Source organism: Sardina pilchardus, chromosome 9, assembly GCF_963854185.1.
Source record: "Sardina pilchardus chromosome 9, fSarPil1.1, whole genome shotgun sequence".
NCBI classification, from domain to species: Eukaryota; Metazoa; Chordata; class Actinopteri; order Clupeiformes; family Clupeidae; genus Sardina; species Sardina pilchardus.
The window spans coordinates 26,163,748-26,185,747 of NC_085002.1; the positions used below are offsets into that span (position 1 = coordinate 26,163,748).

Here is a 22,000-nt window from a genome sequence, read left to right on the forward strand (position 1 = left end):
AAGAGGTGAAAGGTAGCCTTCCAACCACTACAGAACAACGACTCTAACCTCTGCCTTTTCAATTATTATTAGGATATTGTGAAGAGGAAACGGGGTCAATCCTTTTGTTGTGAACAATGAGTTTGAATAGGATTTTCGTGTTGTCTAACTCGTTAAAAGTTGGAAGAAGGTTAATACGACCTGGAGTCGGACAAACAGGCAAAGAAGTCCTGTCACATCTTCAGTTGCAGCGCTCCTTCAAAACTAACTCAAGGAACCTTGCCTATGCCAAAGATTTATTTCTTGGTAAAGTAAACACGGTAAGGTGTTGAGTCAAACAGGTTGACAGTGAATTGCTATTTTTACTGTAATTAGCCGTTCATCTTGTGCTTGTGAATGTCAGAAGGAAAATGCTAATGTTAACGTTAACGTTAGTTTTAACTTCTGGCACTAACGTTAGCATGGAGCACTTTAGCCAGGTAGCTAAATATGTTAGGTAACGTTAAAGTGTATTGTAGTAATTCACGCTGTTTATCCTTACGGAAACGTTTGAAATTGAATGACATTAGCCATCGTTTCAAGTTCGGACAGGCAACGTTAAGCGGTTTGATATGATATAACGTTAAGTTACCGTTACCTACCAGTTTACTTGCATTCTTCCCCCGAATGTTACACAGGCAGAAGTTTTCCCCTACCCGGAAATTGCAAACGAAGAATTAGAAGAAATCAATCAATTGGTTGCTCCTGTGGAGAAGTTCTTCACCGAGGATGGTACTGTGCCATTGTCTATTCCTTCATATAGCTCCAACTGATATGCTTTTGTCTTAGCAAAACAATTGCACTATCTGCAGCCGATACCTTACACAACATTGTTGCCCCACTTAATTTTTTTTTTTTTTAACATTTCAGTCGATTCGAAGAGAATAGATCATGAGGCCAAGATCCCACCTGAAACGTTGAATGGTTTGAAGGAGCTGGGTCTCTTTGGGATTCAGATCCCTGAGGAGTATGGTAAGTTATTCAGAATATACTGTGTGGTGGTATGAACTTGCCTTAAGCTGACCTTGATCATTATTACACAATGTGGATAGAAAGGTTGTCTGAAGTGTAATGCGGAGAATCCTTGTTCTTCAGGTGGACTCGGGTTGTCCAACACTATGTATGCCCGTCTTGGGGAGATCACAACTCTTGATGGTTCCATCGCAGTCACTCTTGCAGCTCATCAAGCTATTGGTTTGAAGGTTTGCAGCCTTTTTTGTGTTGTATGTGGATGACAGATGTGAGTGCATGTCTCCTGTACCGGCCTTCTTTGCCTGTTCCTCTGTGGTGCTGAGTAGAAATAGTCTGCTGAAAAAATCAGAGCATATTAAACTTGACCCCTGCAATATCAAGAAAACAGGTTTTATGGTCTTACAGAATTTTCATTTGAGTTGTGCAATAAGATTCCGTCACAAATGTCCAGAAGGGCACTATCTTGAAAATAACAATATACAATACACGCAGATGGTAGGTTTTTAGGTTGTCTCATCCATATTCATCCACAATGTATCCCCCCCCCCCCCCCCCCCCCCTGTTTTTTTAGGGAATCCTCATTGCTGGTAGTGACGAGCAAAAAGAGAAGTACCTTCCCAAATTAGCAACCGGGGAGCATGTTGCTGCATTCTGCCTTACTGAGCCTGGAAGGTAAAATCACTAGTTACAGCCCTCTGTGTCACTCACTGATAGAGAACACTAAAGCATTCCGCTGGCTGCAGCTGGTGTATGTCTTTGTGTTAACTGTGTGTGTGTGTGTGTGTGTGTGTGTGTTTCAGTGGGAGTGACGCCGCCTCCATACAGACCAAAGCAACGCTGACAGAGGACGGGAAACACTACCTGTTAAATGGGTCAAAGGTGACAGACGTGTTTGACTGGGGACAAAACACTCAGTTATCTTTCTTTGTCATATGTTGAAGTGCCAAGGCCTTGACTGTTCAATCTGATTTGAAGAATGTCCATGTTGGCAACAGCTTTATCTTGACCTCCACTGATTAGACATATGGTATTTAGCTATTACATAATGTGGAACCCCCCCCCCCCCCCCCCCCCCCCCAATTTTGCTAGTTGATTGATTTCCCAATCAATCAACTAGCAGCATGCTGATGGATTTCAATCCTCTGTGTTCTTTAGATATGGATATCGAATGGTGGCTTTGCCGACATCATGACGGTGTTTGCCAGGACAGAGGTGGTGGACCAAGACGGGCAGAAAAAGGACAAGATCTCCGCGTTCATTGTGGAGCGGGCCTTTGGTGGCATCACAAGTGGCAAGCCAGAGGACAAACTTGGCATCCGGGGCTCCAACAGTAAGCTTGGCTCTCACCCTAAAGGGCCGATCATTCTTCATGTCGTTATCGATATAGTTTATGTGCAAACGTCTTAATTCATGTTTACAAGAACGATATTTGTTTATAGTTCTCGTTCTTGCCGTGAACAATCCAGAACCTTAAGAACCTATGGCATTTACAGGACAATGGCTACCTCTTCATAGCCTGACGACGTCATACTCAATTCTTATCAGAATATGAGTCTGAAACTGCTCCATTCAGCTGCGATTATGGGGCGTGATTCAACCGATACAGTGCGGGGGGGATAGCTCTGCACTCATTGGATAGACCAAACCAAACAGAACAAGTTATTGGCTGTCAGTATCTGCGAAATCTAAGACAGAAATATGTAGCAGGGTAGGCTATGGAAAATATCCTCCTTCGTTTTTAAAAATAATTCCTTCAAACTGTATGCAATGAACAGCTGGGGAAGTGTGTCGTTAACCCAACGAGCAAACAGACATTTTTAAACAAACGGGAACAACATCACCCAAACATGCTGTTTTAACTGGGTGAAAGTGAAACTGAAGTTTTCCCACATATCCTCGTTGGTCTAAGTGTTCAGAAATAGTTGTGCGAATCCGTGATAAAACCTCCGTTTCAATAGCTAAGATAAGGCCAAACTGCATGAACAAATTATGCATTCATAGCCATAGCGTTTCTGTTGCAATCAAAATCAACCTAAGCGACCATGGTCTCACACCCAACTCGTTGAACGAGGACGCATGCCGTGAACGTCACTGCTGTTCATATGTCAATCATCACGTAAAGCCCGCCCTGTGAAATGTGATTGGTCCGAGCCGAAGTTTATCTCGAATAGTAGCAGCTGAACGGAGCAGTGCCAGACCGAAGTTCCCTGCAGAAAAAGAATGGAGGCGGGGCTAAACTTCGGTCTGGCATCCTAGTCAGGGGGCCAATTCTGAAAAGGGCTTCCGTTAAGACTTTTGCGGACATGTTTTGGTACAAGCGGTCAACCTACTTTTTTAGTTAGAAGACACCCATAGGTAAGATATTATGGTGGTTGTCAAGCAAAAAAAAATTTTTTTTGACTTGTGCAAGCAATTTCAGGCCAATTTTTTGGTTTCCTGCTCAACATGACATGCCAACGATAAATGTTGAATATCTCCACAACCACAAGGACCATATAGATAAGAATTGTATCGAATGAAAGCTAACACTCGTGGGATGTCTGCTGAAGTGTCAGAATTAACATTTATTGTACAGTATAAGAGACAACAGACCTAGAACATGAAAAAAACAATCTCCGCCTAAAGATAACCAGTTTTCAAAGTGAATATCAGATTGGAAACATAACATAGCATTCCAAAACCTCTACCAATCATTACCCCTATCTATGGGAATGAGTCAAGCCAAGTTTAAAGCTTGTAGGGAGAGACAGTGCACTGCTGCACATGTTGTAATACTTTAATGTTATGGCGAAAATGTAGAACTGTAGATGGTGGTCTATGGTGCTATTTGACTTCATTAATGTACCAGGTTGTGACAAATTATGTTTAATGGACATATCACTATATTTATCAATTCTACCCAAACATAACTGCTCTCTCAGTTCTTTAGGATTAGAGGTTAGTAACTAGTTAGTAGTAATAACTTTGTAATAGTCGTATGGCAAAGGTATTTTTCTCCATCCAAGCAGTGGTGCTCGGGTATAGGCAGCCAACAGAAGAAGGGACATGAAGGATGGCATGCTTTCTCCCCAGCTTTTAACCACAGAGGTCAGGTGCTTGGAGCTTGGTGAGAACAGGTCAGGTGCTTGGAGCTGACGATATGTGGATGTGAGGAAAGTGGAAGTCAGTGCAGTACCAGGCAGTGTCGATGTCCCTGACCAGGACTCAGACTGAGCACATGGACATGGTCCCTGGGTACCTTCTGTTGGCTGCCTACCTGAGCACCACTGCTTGGCTGCACTGTAAAACCCGGGAAGTTAACTTAAGTGTAAATAAGTCATTCAGCTGAGTTATTTCTATGTGTGTAGTTTGTGTTGGGATAACTCTAAGGAGTCAAGTAAACTACTGTATACTCATTTTATTCACCTAATTTCAACTTGAGTAAAATACAGTCATGGCTGAAAGTGTTGGCACCCATGTTAATGACTAAAAAGAGGAATATAAAATCATCTTTTGGAAATTGATCTTAATGCCTTAAGTAATAAAAGTAGAAAATATCCAACCTTTAAGGACACCAACTTTCTATGTGAATGAATAATGTATCATAAACAAATAAATGTATTGGCACCCCTATGTAACCCTATGGGAATTTAACACAAAGGGTTAACATAGGGGCAGGCAGATTTAAAGGCCACTTATTTCATGGATCCAGGATACTATGCATCCTGATAAAGTTCCCTTGACCTTTGGAACTAAAATAGCCCCACATCATCACACACCCTTCACCATAACTAGAGATTGGCATGGTGTTTTGTTCAGTTGGCCTATTAGCTGGTTTGATTTGCATTGAGCTCAATGAGCATCAAACAGGCCAATAGGCTAACTGAACAAAACTGAACAAAACACCATGCCAATATCTAGGTATGGTGAAGGGTGTGTGATGATGTGGGGCAATTTTAGTTCTAAAGACCAATGGAACTTTATCAGGATGCATAGTATCCTGGATCCATGAAATAAGTGGCCTTTAAAAATAAAAATCTGCCTGCCTCTATGGGAGTTGAGAACATAGGGTTAACATAGGGGTGCCAATACGTATGACCCCAGTCTTTTAAGGAAGAACATTTATTTATTCATGATACATTATTCATTGCATGGGGTGCCAACACTTTCAGCCATGACTGTATATGCCACTCATTTCAATTAAGTAATCATGGCAAGAAGTACTGTATATTCACAATAAGAAATGGCTGACCACACATTACATTTCCCAGAATGTCACCGTCCATAGTATTCTTAACACATTATCACATATTAATCTTGACTGAAATTTAATCTTAAATGCAATAGTTAAACTATATTTACGGCTATACTATAGCTGTTATGTTATTGTGTTATTTACATTGACACCACACACCATCAAGCAGATGACTATCCACAACAGACTTGGCCTGTGGGCTGATTTTAAAATCTTAGATCATGTGTAATGCTTCTGACAGACGTAATGATAATCTGAAGATACAGTATATCGTGATGGCCAGCACTGCCATGGTGATAAATATTATGTTTCACAATTACCCTCATTCTGCAGTAATCCTATTCATTTAATAGAAATTTAAACCTATAAAAAAAATCCTGAAATCTTTACTCCTGAACTCATATCCTGCCCATAAGAGGGGTAATATAGTTACTCAATGTAAACATGCATAATGTGTCTGTATCTCCCCAAGAGACAATACAGACAGACAATAGGAGGCTCAATCACACCTTTGGGATACTCAACTTTGTGACACTTTCAAGTGACTATAGGTCAAAGTCAAATTGGGAAACGCAATCAACTTTGCATTAGGCCAAGTAAAAATGAACTTCATAATGTTCTTTATATTTTGAGAATGGGCTTCTCCTTAATGGTATATCTGACCATATTCTGAAAATCATCAACACAATATTTTTGCCCATCACCTGGTAAACAGTAAGAAGCATATACCCATAATCCATAGAAAATGATAGCTCACACACTGAGTAGATTGCATTTTTTCGTGTGTAGGCCTACATAATTCTTACTTGTCATGATAATTCGCTCAAGTTGTTATTAGGTGAATAGAATTAGTGTAGTTTACTTCACTACTTTAAGTTATCCCAACACAAAATGCAATACATACTGTACAATATACTAATAACTCCAGTTGAATGACTTATTTACACTCAAATTAAATGAGTTGACAAACTCAAATGTCAAGGCATCCGGTTTACTCAAATAATGTCAGATAAGTTAGCTTCCCAGGCTTTACAGTACTCAAATAATTTGAGTTCAGCTAACTTCCCGGGTTTTACAGGGGAAAAACATACCTTTGCCATACGACTATAACAAAGTTGTTATTGCTAACTACTGTAGTTACTATCCCCTAACCCTAAAGAAGTGAGAGAGCAGTTATGTTTGGATTGAATGAATAACTATAGTAATATGTCCATTAAATATAATTTGTGTCACAACCTGGTATATTAATGAAGTTAAATAGCACTATACACCACCATCTACAATTCTACATTTTCACTGTAACATTTAAATATTATAACTTGTGCAGCATTGCATGTCTCTCCCTACAAGCTTTAACTTCGTCTTCACAACCACCCTGATATCTTACCTATTTGTGTCTTCTAACAAAAAAAAATAGGGTGACACTGACAGCTTGAACCAAAACATGTCTGCAAAAGTCTTAACGGAAGCCCTTTTCAGAATTGGCCCCCTGACACAACAGTGGCCCTTGTGGTGTGATACTCTTGTGGTATTTATTGATCATTATTTTTTAATGATCATGCTTGCACATAAGTTGGATTATATTGCACATTTGCCCAAGATTACAGTAGGTAACATGGAAGAAAAAGGAAGCACTTTGGGGGAAAAATCCGCTTTTTCCATTTTTAAGAATATAGTGTTAAAATGGACAAAATAACATTTTCTAAGCTGACAACCTGTCTAGAACTCATGTTGAGGGGTTAAATATCAATACTGGATAGGTTGTATGCTTGTACCAAAAAGTGTCCGACAAAGTTTTAATATCAGTTTTGGCCCCCTGACTATCCAGGCTAACCTCTTCAGTGATGACAAGTCTTTTGAACAGTTAGCCATGCGGTCCTGATGTAGCGTAATGCAATGCTTGTTAGTTGTATGGGATGTACAGTTCTCCAAATATGGCACTTAAACCCATCTGTTGGGTTCTTTATAGTATTATGTTGTAACAGTGATTTGATCCTATTTGCTCTTATATCTAGTGTTTCTTATGTCTGCCAAGGAGGTTATGTTTTCATCCTACTGTACTTCCTGTTCTGTCTTGATCCTATCAAAGCACGCCACCGTCTGTTAGCTCTGGCAACACAATTAGAGAAAGCACAAATATTCTCATTTGGGTAGCCAGCAAGTTGGATCAGCTCCCAAATTTAATGAGTTCACACATTTTCACATGACATTTTCACATGACAATCGGGCGAGTAGTTTTTTGCATAATCCTCCTAACAAACCAGCAGACAGGGCTAAAAATAGAACTTCCTTGGTGGAAGTTATCCGAGACACTTGGTGGAGGTAGGCACAGTTTTACCTGTGTGCACAAACTAAATAAACTTCACCATGTTAATACCGTGTCCTAAATCTAGGCAGACAGGAACATGACTCCAAAATTCCAATTCAGTTCTTGAATTTGAATTGAGGTCAAAAACAGGATATAGAATTGCAATTCAATTCTATGCAAATTCATTAATTGAGTGGAAGCCAATTCTAAACTTCTGAATTTTGCACAAACCTGCTCAGGAGTAGTGGTTGAAGTAGCAGCATACAAATAATTTCCCTTAACTTGTTCCAGTGGAGGCCTAGTGGGCTTGGGGGTAGAAGTCAGTAGAGATGACTTTGAGTTGGTCTTTTGTTGTTGTTTAGTTAAGATTTGTTGTTGCTGTTTTGCCTTCTAGCTTGTGAGGTGACTTTCGAGGACACCAAGGTGCCGGTGGAGAATGTTATTGGAGAAGTCGGCGGTGGATTTAAGGTAATGTATTCGAGGTTTGGCGCAGCCTCTCACAATTAGGGGGTTCGGCATGACTGCTTTCGCTTTGCAGCGGTCAGAGGCTCTCTCCAGGGAGAGGATGAAGAGGATGAAGCAGGCCCTCTCACCTGCTGATTAAGAGCCATCTTATCAGTATGCGGCTTGCGGAACGGAGCACATCTTCCTCCTCTTCTGAGCCGATCTGAAAAGGGTTTGAGCTGCCGTTTGCATTTTATTTTTCTTTGTTGTTGTTTTTCTTGACCACATTTGTAGAGTTTCGTTTTTGATCTGAGCCCCCTAATGAAGTTGCCGTTCTGTCAGGCTTTGAATACCAAGGTGTGTGTGTGTGTGTGTGTGTGTGTGTGTGTGTGTGTGTGTGTGTGTGTGTGTGTGTGTGTGTGTGTGTGTGTGTGTGTGTGTGTGTGTGTGTGTGTGTGTGTGTGTGTGTGTGTGTGTGTGTGTGTGTGTGTGTGTGTGTGTGTGTGTGTGTGTGTGTGTGTGTGTGTGTGTGTGTGTGTGTGTGTGTGTGTGTGTGTGTGTGTGTGTGTGTGTGTGTGTGTGTGTGTGTCCGTCCTTAACACTGCTGTACTGAGCTTGGTTGTTGTCAGCACAGAACCACATGACTGAATCTTGTCTGAGCAATTATTGCATCTGTCAAATTTGTATCCTTATGTGATATTTATTCTTAATTGTGGATACAAATAAAGAAGTAAACGGTGTGTGTGTGTAGGTGGCCATGAACATCCTGAATAGCGGCCGCTTCAGCATGGGTAGTGCTGGTGCTGGAATGATCAAGAAGCTGATTGGTGAGCGCAGATTACTCCACAGGGAGAAAACTCTAGTATACGTGTCTATGTTTTAGAAGGAGTTGTTATACAATGTGGGTGTCATGCAGCGCATTCAATCACCCTGTAAACAATCAAAACTTTTAACAGATAGGACTCCTATAGGACACCTACAGTATGTTCATGAAATATGATTATTATTTGACAGTAGTTAATAAAAGGGGTCTTTACTAAATTGTTGTTGTCTGTCACTTGTTTTGTTTTATTCAGGGCTGACCGCAGAGTATGCATCCACAAGAAAGCAGTTCAACAAGAAATTGACTGATTTTGGAATGATTCAGGTATTATTTTTATCCTTCTGACTGTCACGGAATCAAGAATGATAGTCATCACAGTGTCCCCCATCATGTACTGTATTCCTAATAAGACATACAACATTGTGAGGTTGGTAATATGCCCATTTTCTGTTTAAAGTCAAATGTCTGTGTGTGTGTGTACCTATAGGAAAAGTTTGCCATCATGGCTATGAATGCCTTTGTGATGGAGAGTATGGCCTACCTCACAGCTGGCATGATGGATAGGCCAGGGCTTCCGGACTGTTCTCTGGAGGCAGCCATGGTGAAGGTGAGATGGCTACCTACCTGATGTCAGTTAAGCTCTTTGACCTCCAGTTTTGATTTTCTGTAAAAGGTGTTGAGTTAAATGATCGTGTCAGCGAGTGATTCCTCAATAGCATCATCATAGGATGATGGAATCAGATAGATAGATAGATAGATACTTTATTGATCCCCAAGGGGAATTCAAGTCTGGGATGAATGACTTCAGATCTGAGAGAAACTATTCAACCTGGCTCAAGACCGTTCTTTGGTCTGAGGGAAAAGTATTTAAGGAATTCACGTCTGTCACAGATTTGAGACTGAGTAAACATGAACTTGCTTCTAGCGTGCCATTTAGAGAATTTGTATGACCACATAGCTCAGCTCTTTCATGCAGCTTGTGTGTGTGTGTGTGACTTCTGTATGAACTACAGTACTTGCTGTGTGTGTGTGTGCAAGTGTGACTTCTGTATGAACTACTTGCTGCAACTTGCAAGTGTGTGTGTGTGCGTGCATGCGCAAGAGTGAGCACCAGTGTGACTTCTTTATGAACTACTTGCTGCAAGTGTGTGTGCGTGCGTGCGGTGGAGTAACTGAGTGCTGTTGTGTGATGTCCCTGCAGGTGTTCAGCTCCGAGGGCGGCTGGGTGTGCTGTAGTGAGGCGCTGCAGGTGCTGGGAGGCCTGGGCTACACCAAGAACTACCCATACGAGCGCTACCTCAGGGACTGCCGCATCCTGCTCATCTTTGAGGTAATCAAGAGGCCTGCCGCCTGTGCCTCCTCACCCCACAGTGGTAGGTCATAGGTTCCGATTTCGGAACCTATAGGTTTCCGATTTCGGTCCCGATTTGACACTTTCTACAATCGGGGGACATTCTGTCATCCAGCGTCAACGGTCCAGATAATCCTGTAGTGTGAAGTGTTTAAAGGTAGGATGTTAGCAGTTTCGAGAGTGCCGATTACAAGTTGGAGGTATCAAAACATATTTGATATTTACGACGGGAGTTTTTTTTTTTTTTTTTGCATGAGGGTTGCTTATTTGGGCTTGCTCCCCTTCCTTCTGTCTCTCTCCACTAATACCTGACAAATAAACAAAATAAAAACAAAAACAAAAACAAAAATTGTCTCAGAGAGGAACTCTTAAAGACCTGGCCCCATAGGTATGCAAACTAATTTCCCAAAGGTAGGGGGCATTTAAATGCATAACGTCCCATAGATCAAGTAGAAATCCATCTGCATCACTTGCTTAAAAACATGTATAAAGGATATGTGTCTAGGTTCCCTGAACATGTAGTGTACGATTATTCATATTTTGGGGTGTATTGTTCTAGTGTGTGAACACTGTTTGATCCAGAACCTTCTTTTTACATCAACTTTATTGCTACATGTTCTTGAATTAGTGCTGAGACCTCGGAATAGCTTTCCTGTGTAGGAGTTGGCCGGTGGCCAGTAGGGCTGCTTTAACTTTGTAACGTGATGTGAGACGACCCTCCTCTATCCCCCTCCTCCTCTCATCATGCCATACTCTGCAGCATGAACGCTGAGCAGAACACCTGGCTCCAATCAGGAGACAGGAAAAGGACTTGGCAAGTGTCCTGAGTGGTGTCCCAACTATGGCCACCAGGGGGAGCACTGCCACTCTGCCAGTCACACACAGTCTGCGTTTACATGCACTTTAATATCCCGGTTATGAGACTTGTGCTGATTTTGATCATATTCAGGCTTAGCCGTTTACTTGAACACAGAGAAACCCAGATATTAATATCCCTGTGTACATGATTGATTGAATTGATTCAATTAGCACTCTTTTTCTAATGCAATCACACATTTGCCTGAGAAACCGGGATAAGGTGTATACATGGAACAGTATCCCGGTTTCTTTCGGCATGCTCCACCTTGCATAACCGGGATACTCAAAACCAGGATAAGGGCTTTAAACTGGGTTCTGCAATCGGGATTTGATGTTTACATGTGAAAATACAAAAAACTGGATACTTTAAAATCCCGATCATAACCGGGATACCAACGTGCATGTAAACGCAGTCACAGAGAGCCCAAGCAGCTGGAGAGGGGACGGTGGTTATTGAATAATTCTGAGGCCTGAAGGTGAAAGGGTTGGGTAGGGAGGATGCTGATGCTGATGCTGATGCTGATGCTGATGGTGTCATTCCTCTTCTCCAGGGCACCAATGAGATCCTGAGGATGTACATTGCGCTCACAGGCATGCAGTACGCTGGCAAAATACTGACGGGCAAAATCAAGTAAGTTGCTACACAGCCAGTTGAACTCAAACTTTAGAATTTACATCTGTTCACTTGTGTGCCCATCAATAGGACTCTATACAGTGCCTATAGAAAGTTATCATACCCTTTTGAAATAGTTACTTTTTTTGTCTTACAGCCTGAAATCAAAACCCATTTAAAAAAAAATCTTTTCCAGTTTTATTTACAAATGTAGCTGTACAACATCAAAATAATGAAAAAAAAGTCAACTGTTCTGAAAATTAATAAAAAAATAAAAACTAGAATAACAGGGTTGGAAAAGTCATCATACCCCTGACTTAATACTTTGTCAAGCTTCCTTTTGCTTTCATTACAGCCATCAATCTGTTTGGATATGTCTCTATTATAGCTTTGCACACCTAGACAGGGGAATATTTGCCCAATTTGCCGTGCAGAATTGTTAAAATTTAGTCAAATTCTGTAGGGAATGGCGATGGACTGCTCTCTTCAAGTCAATCCACATATTTTCTATAGGATTTAAGTCAGGGCTCTGACTTTGCCACTCAAGGATATTCACCATCCTATCCTTAAGCCACTGCTTTGTTCTTTTGGCAGTATGTTTAGGATTTTTGTCGTGTTGGAAGGCGAATGACCTCCCCATCCTGAGCTGTTTAGGAGAGGGACGCAGGTTTTCCTCAAGAATTTTGGTGTACTTGGCAGCATCCGTTTTCCCTTCTATCCTGACCAATTGCCCAGTCCCCGCTGAAGAGAAACATCCCCAAAACATAATGTTGCCCCTACCATGCTTCAAAGTAGGTATGGTTTGTTTTGGGTGTGTTTGGGTGTGTATACTGTGTTTGGTTAGCGCCTGGAGCTCAGTCCAAAAACTTCAATCTTAGTCTCCAAAAAGTTCGATCTTAGTCTCATCTGACCATATAAGCTTTTTCCACATGGTAGCAGAATATTCCAGATGTGTTTTTCCACTGAACTCCAAGCGCAATGTTTGGCGAAAACCAACACAGTACACCACCCAAAACACACCATACCTAGTGTGAAGCATGGTGGGGGCAACATTATGTTGTGGGGATGTTTCTTTTCAGCGGGAACTGGGCAATTGGTCAGGATAGAAGGGAAAATGGATGCTGCCAAGTACACCCACATTCTTGAGGAAAACCTGCGTCCCTCTCCTAGACAGCTGAGGATGGGGAGGTCATTCACCTTCCAACACGACAATAATCCTAAACATACTGCCAAAAGAACAAAGCAGTGGCTTAAGGATAGGATGGTGAATAACCTTGAGTGGCAAAGTCAGAGCCCTGACTTAAATCCTATAAAAAATATGTGGATTGACTTGAAGAGAGCAGTCCATCGCCATTCCCTATAGAATTTGACTAAATTTTAACATTTCTGTACGGAAAATTGGGCAAATATTCCCCTATCTAGGTGTGCAAAGCTATAATAGAGACATATCCAAACAGATTGATGGCTGTAATGAAAGCAAAAGGAAGCTTTACAAAGTATTAAGTCAGGGGTATGATGACTTTTCCAACCCTGTTATTCTAGTTTTTCATTTTTTATTAATTTTCATAACTGTTTACTTTTTTTTCATTATTTTGATGTTGTACAGCTAAATTTGTTAATAAAACTGGAAAAGATTTTTTTTTAAATGGGTTTTGATTTCAGGCTGTAAGACAAAAAAAGTAACTATTTCAAAAGGGTATGATGACTTTCTATAGGCACTGTAAGTTGGCTATATAGTCAGTGGGATATTGAAATAGGCTTTGTTCATGTTTGATGTTGCAGACTTTGCTTGGTTGTTGCTTTTTTCCTCTCTCACTGTTTCTCCCTCTCTCCCTCTCTCTCTCTCTCTCTCTCTCTCTCTCTCTCTCTCTCTCTCTCTCTCTCTCTCTCTCTCTCTCTCTCTCTCTCTCTCTCTCTCTCTCTCTCTGCTAGGGAGTTGAAGAAGGGGAACGTGGGAGCTGTCTTTGACATCCTGGGGACTAAGCTGAGGCAGTCTTTTGGCAGACCTCAGGATCTGGGCCTGACTGGGAAGGACGGCGTGGTCCATCCCAGCCTGACGGTGAGTGACCACAAAAGCACTCTCAACTCTCAACTCCTACAGAGGGCTCTCTAAGGCTTGGGCTCGACCGGGTGTCCCATCAGAGCAAGGAATCTGCTGGCACTGGCTAGCATTCCCTGAAAGCGTTTTTTTTTTTTTTTGCATCAGCCATGGGCGTATTGCACCACTCTTTTGGGACCCTGGCACCAAGTCATGTCTCTGAATGACATTATCTTTCCTTACTAGTCATCGACGACCCAATATTATAATTGGTATTATTTTACATAAATTACTAACGCTATTTTGTCTTCATAATATACTCACATAGGCAATGCACAGAAAACACTTGGCCTAACTTCAGTGACAGGCATAGTGCAACGTTTAAAGATGAACTAAAGCTAGTTTAATAATGAGGCAAAATGCACTTGCTAATTTAACATAATCAGCAATATCCTAAAAGCTAAAGAATGATCCCACACCCCTCACTATAGCTTCAGCTCATTCTCCAGACACTTGGAGTCCCATTGGGTGAGTTCGCCCATCATTTAAATACAGGCCTCTTGGACACAGAATCTTTGAAGCCAACCATGAAAAATACATTTGTGCTCTGATTGTATGTCCTTGTGCTCTGATTGTATGCACTTATTACACTCATTGAAGCACTTATTGTGTTTTTTTTTATTTGTTGTTAGACGTGCTCTTAAAAGCTTAAATGTTTTTATCATGTTGTAAGTCGCTTTGGTTAAAAAGCGTCAGCCAAATGTAATGTAATGTAAAATGTCTGTGTTCATTACAGGCCAGTACCAAGAAGTTTGAAGAGAATGTGGTGTACTTTGGCAGTACTGTGGAGAACCTGTTGTACAGATATGGAAAGGTAAGGCCCCCATCCTCTACCTCAACCTCTACACAAGTGAAAATAAATCATGTAGATCCACACTGTGATTGCTTGCGGTTAGACCTTACTTTTCCACATGCTGTAAGTCAGTGTAATCATGTGATGAGAGAGAGAGAGAGAGTGCTGGGCAAGGATAGGTGGGGAGGGGTAGATGGAGAGAGAGAGAGAGAGAGAGAGCACTGGGGATGGAGAGAAAGAGAGAGGACTACTAGGATGGAGAGAAAGAGAGAGCACTAGGGAGGGGTAGATGGAGAGAGAGAGAGGGAGAACTAGGGATGGAGAGAAAGAGAGAGAGAGCACTACGGATGGAGAGAAAGAGAGCGAGAGAGAGAAAGAGAGAGCACTGGGGAGGGATAAATGAATAAAAAGAACGAGGGAGGGGCCGAGCTCAATTGTATGACTCACTCACTTCCTACGCACATTTTTGAAATACCATTTAAAACAACCAAACAAACAAAGAAAACAGACATACATCACATTTATTCAGGGTCCCTTAACGTGATGTTAGTATGTTCGTTGCCACGGGAACAGGCCTGGGGTAATTAGTGTGGGCTGTGTGTTCAGCACGAGTGGAAGTGAACCCTCCACCCTACCCCCACCCTCTCCTCCCAACCCCCCCTGTAAGTCCACCCCTGCCCCGCACCCCCGTTTTCCTGTCAGACTGAGGTAATGCTCATGTGTGGGACAGCTGGCCACAGCCCCTCCTCTGGTTCAGCGCAGATCCGCTGAGCCCCATGCTATTATAATCAGGCTACGATATGCGCTCGGGGAACTAAAGGCTGCTTCAGATCTCGCCGGTGCTGCGGCTCTTTTCTTGTCAGCGGAACAACGGCCGACCCACATTTCATGCCGGCTTCTCGCTAAAGGGAAAGTTTAGAAGTGTGTAAATCTTGTAGCCGCAGAGCTTTCCTCTGGCCTGGAGAACAGGGTGTGTGTGTGTGTGTGTGTGTGTGTGGAGGGGTGTGGAACTGAAGGTGTGCTGTAGCTGCTGTGGTTTGCACAAGGTCGTGGAGAGGACTTTGCTCTTGACGGCTCACGCTGCTCCCACTCCAGGACTGTCCACCTCTCTGACCCCCCCTCTCCAAACACAAGACCACATGTGATGCTAGTTAGCTTCCCGAGCGTTGCATGTTCATGTATATCTCTTCTATACACTACAACACCCCCCTCCATAACTCACTCAGTCGCTCCATCTCCACCAATCTCTGCCTTTATATATCATACTGTATATATCTCTCTCTCCTAGTCGTTCACCTTCTGTTCTGTGCCGCGTTTCCCAGATTCGTTAAGAAGCTCTTAAATGCTAAGAACTTCTTAGGAGCGCTCTAAGAACATTCTAAGAACGCTCCTAAGAAGTTCTTAGCACTTCAGAGCTTATTAACGAATCTGGGAAACCGGGCCCTGATCTGTTCACCTCACCGTAATCCTGGCTTCTCTCCTTTTCTCCTCTCCCCTCTCCTGTCTCCTCTCCTCTCTCTTCCCTCCTCTCCCCTCTCTCCTCTCTCTTCCCTCCTCTCCCCTCTCTCCTCTCCTCTCCCTTCTCTCCTCTCTTCTCTCCTCTCCTCTCTCTCCTCTCCACTCTCTCCTCTCCTCTCTCCCCTCTCCTCTCCTCTCTCAGACGATCGTGGACGAGCAGCTGGTGCTGAAGCGTGTGGCCGATGTGCTCATTAACCTGTACGCCATGACCGCCGTGCTGTCCAGAGCCTCCCGCTCCATCACCATCGGCCTCAAGAACCACGACCACGAGGTAGCCGCTCCGCCCTAGCACACCTGTCCTAGCACACCTGCCCCACTCACTCAGCCATGCCAACATGGGAGGGGGGACACTAGAGCTGGACCCTGGTCTGATAGAGTTCAGGCGTGCTGCCTGAATTCAGGCTTGAGCTTGGCCATGTACCCTAATTTCCCGACTATTAGCCGCAGTTTATACTTAAAGTTTTGCAAAATTTCTTCAGCTATGAGGTTAAGACACGGGGGCAATTAATATGGTGTTAATATGGTTTTGTTTCTTTTAACTTGAATAAAACACTGTCCTGCGGCTTATACATAATGCGGCTTATATGCGGGAAATTACTGTACGATGTCAAGAAAGGCTATTCTCTATATTGTCTTTGAATGTGTTTGATAATTTCCTGTGTATCAGCCCTGTGGTCCTCAGCAAGGTCTTGTCCTGGGTACTGAAGCCACCATCCCAAATGTGTTAAACAATATCACCCAAACAGTGTTTGAACACAAAGGCCTTCATTTTGACACAGCACAGTTTTGATAAATGTGTGTTAAACTTCCAGTGGTGCAGCCAAGACAGTAGAGAATACTCCAGCAGAAACATGAGAAGATATTGCCATGATAAATGAATGGGGGGGGGGGGGCATTTCTTAGTCATCTGCTGCACACAGCATGTTGTTGTGGTCCCGCTCCCCCCTCAGATCTTCCCCATTCCACTGTGGGTGTTCTCCTGCTCTTGTCCCTCCACATCACAATCATCCCAACGCTGTCATAAATTCAGCCAGTTCAGTTCCACAGCCAGACTAACAGGGGAGCTACACCAGACGCCTAACTGAAGCGGTCTGGTCTATTTTTTTTTCGAAAGTACGCACCACTGTGGCGTCTGGTGTAGCTAGTTCTATTGATTATCGTGATTATTAACTGCCGCAGCATAGTGAGCATACGCTTCGCCAACGGAGTGCTTCAGTTACGTGCCTGCTGTAGCTCCTCTGTAAGATGTCAGAGACCCACACGTGTATACATTACCGCTATACATCTGTTTTTATTGAAAATAGCCACTGCAAACGTAAGGTAAGGTAACTGTAAGGTAATCGAATGAGGACAAGTTATCCATTGCCCATCCACTTTTACATTTCTGGATATCTTGTGTTCAGCGGTATTTATGGCCCCTTGGGTTTGATTATGGAGTTGGAGAATTGCTATATCCTCGCCTGATTTTTACAGACCGGTTCAGTTCAAAGACTGAGCTGAAACTGGGTTGTGTTCATGAGATCAGAGAGATCGCTCTCGGTTCTGCTGCGGAGAACAACGCTTGCTGTGCCTCACACTGCAAATGATTTCCTCACATATTTAAATCAGTTGCAGGCGTTCATATTTTCTCTCTCTCTCACACACACGCACACGCACACGCACACGCACACGCACACACACACACACACACACACACACACAGACAGAGGGGCTAGCGGTATACAGATGTAAGGCAGAACCTAGAGCTGCTTCTCATGGCGTTGAGGGCTTCCAACCCCTGTGCACCCCACCCCTCTCTGGGGGAATTGGGCCACTCAAAATGGATCAGTGTCAGTTGGGTCCTAATTTCTCCCTGTCCCCATGTCTCTGAGGTCAGAGCGAAGTCCACCCCGATCATTCAAAATAACTTGAATTAATCGATTCTTCTGTTATTTATTTTCCATCATTTCCCCCCCGAAGGTGCTCCTTGCCAACACTTTCTGCAGTGATGTCTATTTCAAAAACAACTTCATGATGAGTCAGCTGCAAAGAAGTAAGTGTAACACAAAAAAGGGTAATTGGGACCAGCCCAGTGCATTTTTATAGTGTCTTCAGACAAAACACTTACACATGTATCCTGGTTTCCCGGCTTGACCTTCTAAACAGTTTCTCAGCCCCGGTACTGTTGAGTGCAAATTCCACATTTTTCCACTTAGCCTCGTTTTTAATCACTACAATTTCGTAAAACTTCTCTGCCTTTCAATACCTTTTGGATTGGACTCATTCAACCATTTTAGATACAAACAAATGAATTCCGGTCGTCGTGTAATGAAAAAAATTTGATCTGTTCCAGATTCGCCAGAGAACAACGACGCAGACATCAAGAAGATTGCCCAACAGGTCCTAGAGAACAGGGCATATATCTGCTCTCACCCGCTGGAAAGGACTTTCTGAAACGGCCCACTGTGACCTGAGAAGCCATGGCTTCTTCTGCATTAATTGGACTCATCACTGGTCTCCTCCTCTCGATCCATCCATTCTCCCGGCCAGTCAGACGAAGTTTTTGAAATATTTCCTGAACAAATGCCTTGTTCTGATGTTAATTTAACTGTGTGTACATACTATATACAATACAAAATAGCTGCTTTATTAAAGGAAGTGTTATCTGTTTTTAATGTTTTTAATAAGCTTTTACTACTACCACCACTATATCGTAAAACTGTTTTTTGAAGTCTTGCGAGGGCCTTTGCTTCTATAGATCTATATATTTTTTTTATTTGAAGTTGTCTAACTGAAATGCCTGGTGTTCAGCCCACCGGAGGGCCGCCGTATCATCGCGCTGAGGAGAGGAAGCCAGACGTGAGCCTGTGGGCGGGTGAAGCCCTTTAGGTATTTATTGTTAATGCAGATGGAGGACCACTGCTCTGTGGGTGCGCGTCTCGGAGACGTTCCTGGCCGGCCGTGCTCGGAGTGCCGTGGGCCGCGGCGGCAGTGTGGTGGTGGTGGTGGTGGTGGTGGCGGTGGCCTCTCTGGGGCTCCGGAAGCGATACACCTCCAGCTCCTCCTCGGTCAGGGGCCGCGCTTCTCTCTTGTACTGGAACGAATGTGGTCTCCAGTAGCCCCTGCCCAGAGGGGAAATGACACAACGAAAAGCACACCGTTTTAGAATGCGAGCCCTTGCACAGTCAGCATGATCTGAGCGTGTCTAGATGCTGCTTTGTGATCTCGCACCACTAATGCAGTAGAAGTGAATTTTCAATTAGCTCTCTCTTATTTTGCTTTCTGCAGTAATATGGTATCAATACGACGGAGTATATGAAGATCTGTTAGTTGTTGATGCACTGCAGTCTGACTTTATTTGATTAAAAATCTTCCTTTCTTCAGTTTCAGTATCAGATCAATGTCTTTCCTTACCTGAAAGGGTTGTGGTCCAGGATTTGGTTCTGGTCCCCATCAGACTGTGAGCCATCAGGAAGGCATGGTACTCTTCTCTGCCTCTCTTTGTTGGCTACTTCTGGGGTAGTAATTGCTGTAGCAGTCTATACACACACACACACAGAGAGAAAGAGAGAGTCATTGTCATAGTAAACCCTTAGTTTCCGTTTATGACTTTTATGACAGCCTTAATTCTGTTCTGAATTTAACAGTGTTGTGTATCAACATGCAGTATTGTTGTGTAGGATATAAACACTTTTCTCTAACGACCAAGCTTCTCATATTTTTCTTCCAAGTCCAAAGTGATCCAATGAAATGTGTCACTATAGATTTGGGCTTTATGTGCTCCTCCCAGCTTCATGCGCACTATCACAGTATTATACACAGTATCCAAAGGCTGGACAATGTCTCAGTCACCTCATAAAGAACAGCCTTGAAACACATTATACAACTTGTATGGAGTTGTGCTGGGAAAAATAACACGCTCAAATACTCACGGGCTACATGAATAGCAAAGCAAAACGTCTTTCAGACAGCATTAAAATATGGCATTATCTTTTCAGTACTTCCTTCATGAAGCCTATTGAGACTCCTCAGTCTACGAACCCACCTTCCGTAACGTCCTGGTGTTGGCAAGAGTGTACTTTGGCTGGTTGTTAAGGATGGGGATGTGCTTATCCAGGCCATCTTTCTTCAGGTGAAACTTAAACTGCGGGACTCTGTGGCTGTCAGTGTTGCATTTGTCTGGCAGGATCCTCCATAGCCACCTCTTGTACTGAGCGCAGGCTGCTCCACGTTGCTCTTCTTTCAAAAGGTGCCCTGTGATGGAGGACTAAGTCTGTTAAATATATCTTCCAAGGATTCTGGTCTGCGTTTGATATAGACCACTAGTAATGATTATGTCCAACAGATAATCAGAGCTAGACTTACACATTTAAAATGATTAATGATTCTGCCAACAAGTTGTCATAACTAGTATAACAAACTGAAGGATATGACCATTTAAACCATGCGCGATAACTGCTATCACCCATAAAACTGCCAGCTTGGTCTGATATGAAAGTCAGTCATGTACTGTAGAACCTTCCAGTGAGTTTCAGAATTCATGAGTTTCCTGTGCGGTGAAGTGATACTGGAGAGGCAGCAGGTAAACATCAGCCCCAGCACGAGTGTGTTGACCAAGGGCTTACCTGCCAGGTGAATGGTGACGGGGGGTTTTGGCAGGAAGACAGGTGGGGGCTTGGCGTAGAGCTCAAAATCCTCCGAGCGCCTCTCCCAAGGCCACGTGCGGCGCGGAAGTGTGGGTCTAAGGGTGTTATCATGCAGGATGTTCTCCCTCCAGGGCTACGGCAGGAGGGGCAACAGACAAGTATTAAACACCAAGGAGGGACAAACAGGATCTAATGTTAAAGACATCAGTAATTATGAAATTTGCCTCCCAAAGGTTTCTAGTCTGTCCACATATCCTATACTCACTGTATATCCTGAGGCAAATTAATTCATTTATCCACCTAATTGTTTGTAAATCTTGGGTGATTTGTGAATCTTGGGTCACTGACTGTACACAGTTTTCCTCTCTGTGTACAGTTGAGAAGTTCTACACCCAAAAATGCTGGACTACTACATGCTCCGTTTTAGATGTCTGCAAGACACTGACATTGATCTGCAAGGGCAGGTGCACGCCGTGACCTTGGCCGTGACACGCAGGTTGACTTAACAGGTTGTTCTGCCACAGTAAGTGATAACTCACTCAGACTGCCCAGAACGTAGACCTGGAGACGGGTCTCCATGGCCCTACAACCATCTATCACTCCGCATTAGCCACGTCACATGAGGTGCAACCAAATACCCCGGCTAAGCTCAGACGCTCTTTAAAGGGCCACGTCAGGTAGAGAAAACATCAGTAAAACTCTATCTTCTTGCACAAGCACGCTGGAATGCCCATAAAATGTCGGAATTCTCCCGCGGACCCCTCACGGTGGAAAACCAGACACCCAAGAAGGAAGGGCACAGTAGATCATAGTCACGTGTGCTGAGAGACTTCTTTAAGTGTTTGAAATCCATCACAGTACTGCCTCTGCTTCGGAGCTTTGAGTGAACAGAATGTGCTTTGCCGTCTGAATCGACTGGTTTGTATCCAAAAAAAAAAAAAGTCCCCCAAATAATGCACACCGTTTCCTGTCCTCTGATCTGATTTCCCTCGGTCAGCACCCCAAACAAGCCACATGTGACTATAAACACAAACAAAGTCAGCGCTGGCTCCCAGTCATTAACCTTGTTTGCGTTTGGTCTGCATAACAGGGCACTGGCAGAGGTTAGGGAGTTTACCGTCTACAGTGTACGTCTGGAGTGGCACAATACTCACCCAGGGATCAACATATACGTTTTCTGTAACACTGCTACAGTAGACACAGATGCCACATACATTTAGAATAAGGTATTAAACACCTCTTTCCTAATGATTTATATGCGGTACTTTATGATGATGTGTGATATTAGGCTTAGAGTCTTTGTTGGTGTTTTGGTTTAATGAGAAGCTCGCGCTCCTTGCACGCT

At 43.2% G+C, this 22,000-nt stretch overlaps 2 protein-coding genes across 2 annotated transcripts in view; one reads left to right on the top strand and one right to left on the bottom strand.

The window, feature by feature from the left end:
- acad9 (acyl-CoA dehydrogenase family, member 9) lies at nt 1-19,713 on the top strand. Its single transcript, XM_062544443.1, has 18 exons — nt 1-299; nt 657-750; nt 889-990; nt 1,114-1,220; nt 1,562-1,662; nt 1,791-1,869; nt 2,146-2,320; nt 7,927-8,000; nt 8,728-8,803; nt 9,053-9,123; nt 9,287-9,406; nt 10,001-10,129; nt 11,560-11,639; nt 13,554-13,680; nt 14,456-14,533; nt 16,173-16,301; nt 17,990-18,062; nt 18,363-19,713. The coding sequence occupies exons 1-18, from the start codon at nt 117-119 to the stop codon at nt 18,461-18,463; spliced, it is 1,899 nt and encodes a 632-aa protein (XP_062400427.1). The 5' UTR covers nt 1-116; the 3' UTR covers nt 18,464-19,713.
- cfap92 (cilia and flagella associated protein 92 (putative)) overlaps nt 18,909-22,000 on the bottom strand; it is a 12,789-nt gene continuing 9,697 nt past the window's right edge. Inside the window, exons 15-18 of the mRNA XM_062545704.1 lie at nt 20,635-20,788; nt 20,055-20,263; nt 19,424-19,548; nt 18,909-19,131 (exon numbers count right to left, since the gene is read on the bottom strand). Of these exons, the coding sequence (XP_062401688.1) occupies nt 18,909-19,131; nt 19,424-19,548; nt 20,055-20,263; nt 20,635-20,788 (711 nt within the window). The remainder of the gene's footprint in view (nt 19,132-19,423; nt 19,549-20,054; nt 20,264-20,634; nt 20,789-22,000) is intronic.